Source organism: Chelonoidis abingdonii, chromosome 11 (genome assembly GCF_003597395.2).
Source record: "Chelonoidis abingdonii isolate Lonesome George chromosome 11, CheloAbing_2.0, whole genome shotgun sequence".
Classification (NCBI taxonomy): domain Eukaryota; kingdom Metazoa; phylum Chordata; order Testudines; family Testudinidae; genus Chelonoidis; species Chelonoidis abingdonii.
In genome coordinates, this window is record NC_133779.1 from 22303757 (window position 1) to 22306760 (window position 3004).

Sequence of the window (3004 nt, forward strand, 5' to 3'; positions counted from 1 at the left end):
GGGAGAGAACCCAGTAATCCTGGCTCCCAGCCCCCCCTGCTCTAACCCCCAGCCCCCACTCCCCTCCCAGAGCCGGGGAGAGAACCCAGGAGTCCTGGCTCCCAGCCTCCCCTTCTCTAACCCACCATCCCCCACTCTTCTCCCAGAACCGGGGAGAGAACCCAGGAGTCCTGGCTCCCAGGCCCCCCTGCTCTAGCCCACTGGCCCCCCAGTTCAGATACCAGGGTGATGGGCACCAGCTAAGCCCCTTAGACCCCGAAGGGCCGGAACTGCACCTCCAGCCAATGCCAGAGCACAAACACCCCCCGCCCCCCAATTTTTTTCTGAGCCTTTTGCTTTATTTTTATAGGTTTATTGTCCTTTTCATACACAAAGAGCTAAAAATAAATACATTATTCAAAATAGGATTCTGCTACCATGCCCCCGCCCCTCAGCGGGGGGGGGCACACTGCTAGAAAAATGGGGGACCCCAGCACCATTTACGGGGGGGGGGGTATGTACCCTATGTGCAGAGCTAGAGAAATGGGGATCCCCAGCCCCATGTATGGGGGGTAGGTAGTGTATGTAGGGGGGGCTGGAGAGGCCCCCCCCACTTGCCATTAGGAGGGGTACACAGCCTATGTGAGGGGCTGGAGGTAAGGGGGACCCCCAACACCATTCACGGTGGGGGGGTTACATATGCTGTGTGTTGATGTAACAATCACCACCCCTTGGGGGTGATCCGAGCCAACTCAGAGCCCCCCAGGCAACAGGGGCGGATCAGGAATATCCCCCCCAACTATCCAACCTCGAGTGGTCTTGCCTTCCCAGTCAGAAACACCCCTGCCCCACCCCGAGCACCCCAAGCCTGGTTTAAACGAGAGCGGTCGATATCGGCCAGGTGCATCGGGGGGAGGGGGTGCCCCCCAAGTGCAAGGGGGGGGAGGAAGGAGTCGAGGGAAGGTCGTCAACTGACCACGCCTGCAGGCGGAGAGGGATCATAGCTCGCTGGGGGGAGGGGGGGTCGGAAGCGGGGTAACTGGACCCCCCATCTCAGACACCCTGATTATGCAAGTTTGGGGGGCCGGGGAGGATAAAATGGGACCTTTCAAAAACTGTGCATTTTTTTTAATAAAAAGAACGTTTATAAAAATGTCTCAAATAACGTGTTTTTTTGTTAAATCGATAATAAAAAAAGATATTAAAAAAAGGATCTTTTCGGAAGGAAAAAAAGATCTCGTCACTTCATCCACACCGGGGCTGCGGTGGCTGGTACCGAGCGGAGCCGGGGGGGTGTGTCAGTACCAATGGGGGGAGCTGGTTTCGGACAGTAGGGCCCAAAACTGGAGAGAAAGCTCCCAGTCCTGGCTTCGCTCCCCAGCTGTGGTTCACGGGACCCCATGCGCGGTTATGTGGCTTTAAGAAAGGCGTGGCTCCGGAAGGCTGTCACATGACTAGAACTGGCGACTCACGTGGCCGCTGGCGGTGGGTCACGGGAGATGAAAAGGCTGACAGGTGGCCTGGGGACACTAAATCACCTGACCACGCACCAGTCATGTGACATCAAGGCAACTACAGGACAGGAAGGCTGAGTCACGTAGGACCACATGTGGTCACGTGTTGGTGGAAGACTTGGTTCACGGAGCCCATCTGATGTCAGGGACGTGGTGGGGGGGGGGTCACATGATCACAGGGGAACCAGGCAGGGGTGTTGGTCACATGACTTGCCTGGTCCAGCAATCATGGGTGGCCACCAACTCAGTCACACGACCCTGGAAGGCTCCATGGCTGGAGGTCACCCGCTGTCAAGGTTGCTACAGGCTGTCACATGACCCCAGAAGGCTCTGTGGCTAGAGGTCAAGGAAGCTCAAGGCTGAATCACGTGACCCCCAAAAAGGGTCGCGTGGAGGGAGATCACATGATACCGGCCGGTCACATGGCATCTGAAGGCTCTGTGTGGACGGCAGGTCACGTGACCTCAAGGCAACAAGTGATAGCCACATGGCCAGGAGTTCGGTCAGGCGGCTTCTCAAGGCTCCGTTGCTTGGACGGAGGTCACGGGACATCAAGGTAACGTGGCCAGGAGGTCATATGAGGTTGAGGTGCTTACGGGCTGGGTCACGTGACACGTCACCACGGGCGGCTGGGTTGGTCACGTGGCATCAGATGGCTCCGTGAGATGGAGGTCACATGACCTCAAGGCAGCCATGGATCGAGTCACATGGCCAGGACTCGGTCCCGTGGCGTCTCACGGCGCGAGGGCGGCGTCACGTGACCATCGGCGGCCAGCAGGTCACATGACGTCAACGAAGAACTCGCTGGGGTTCCCCATGGCCATGTGGAAGGACTGGCGGCTGGCGGTGAGCTCGGGGGGCACCGAGGCCAGGTCGCGGACCGGGGGGGCGCCGGGCGGCTGCACCGAGGCGGGGCCAGCACTGGGGGGTCCGGGGGGCATCATCATCACCATCATGGGGTTGTAGGGCAGGGGCATGCCGGGGGGCCCGTAGGAGTGGTGGGAGCGCAGGCTGCTCACCAAGCTGTGGTGGCTCCGCTGGGGGGCGCCGCCCACCTCGGCCCCGCCCCCTGCCAGGGCGGGGCCTCCCCCACCGGCTCCGCCCCCCGGCTCCGCCCGCCGCAGGCTGCTGCGGGTCGAGTACTCTGATTCGCTGCCGCTGCCCGACTTGGAGTCGGGGGCCACCTTCTCATCCTTGGCCTTGCCCCGGCCCCCACCGCCCCCGTCGCTCCGGTTCGAGCCGCTGCTCCGGCTCCCTGCAACGAAGTGGGGGGGTCAGTGACCCGCCAATCCACAGGGAGCACCCCTGTTACACAGCGAACCCAGGCGTCCTGGCTGCCAGCCCCCCCTACTCTAACCACTAGACCCCACTCGCCTCCCAGAGCCGGGGAGAGAAACCAGGAGTCCTGGCTCCTAGCCCCCTGTTCCAACCCACCAGCCCCCACTCCCCTCCCAGAGCTAGGGAGAGAACCCAGGAGTCCTGGCTCCCAGCCCCCTTGCTCTAACCCACCA

General features: G+C 61.2%; 1 protein-coding gene across 1 annotated transcript in view; it reads right to left on the reverse strand.

Moving 5' to 3' along the window:
• Positions 1-336: 336 nt before the first annotated feature.
• DVL2 (dishevelled segment polarity protein 2) overlaps positions 337-3004 on the reverse strand; it is a gene marked incomplete at its 5' end in the record, with an annotated part of 11781 nt that continues 9113 nt past the window's right edge. Inside the window, one exon of the mRNA XM_075071337.1 lies at positions 337-2749. Coding sequence (XP_074927438.1) covers positions 2273-2749 — 477 coding nt within the window. The remainder of the gene's footprint in view (positions 2750-3004) is intronic.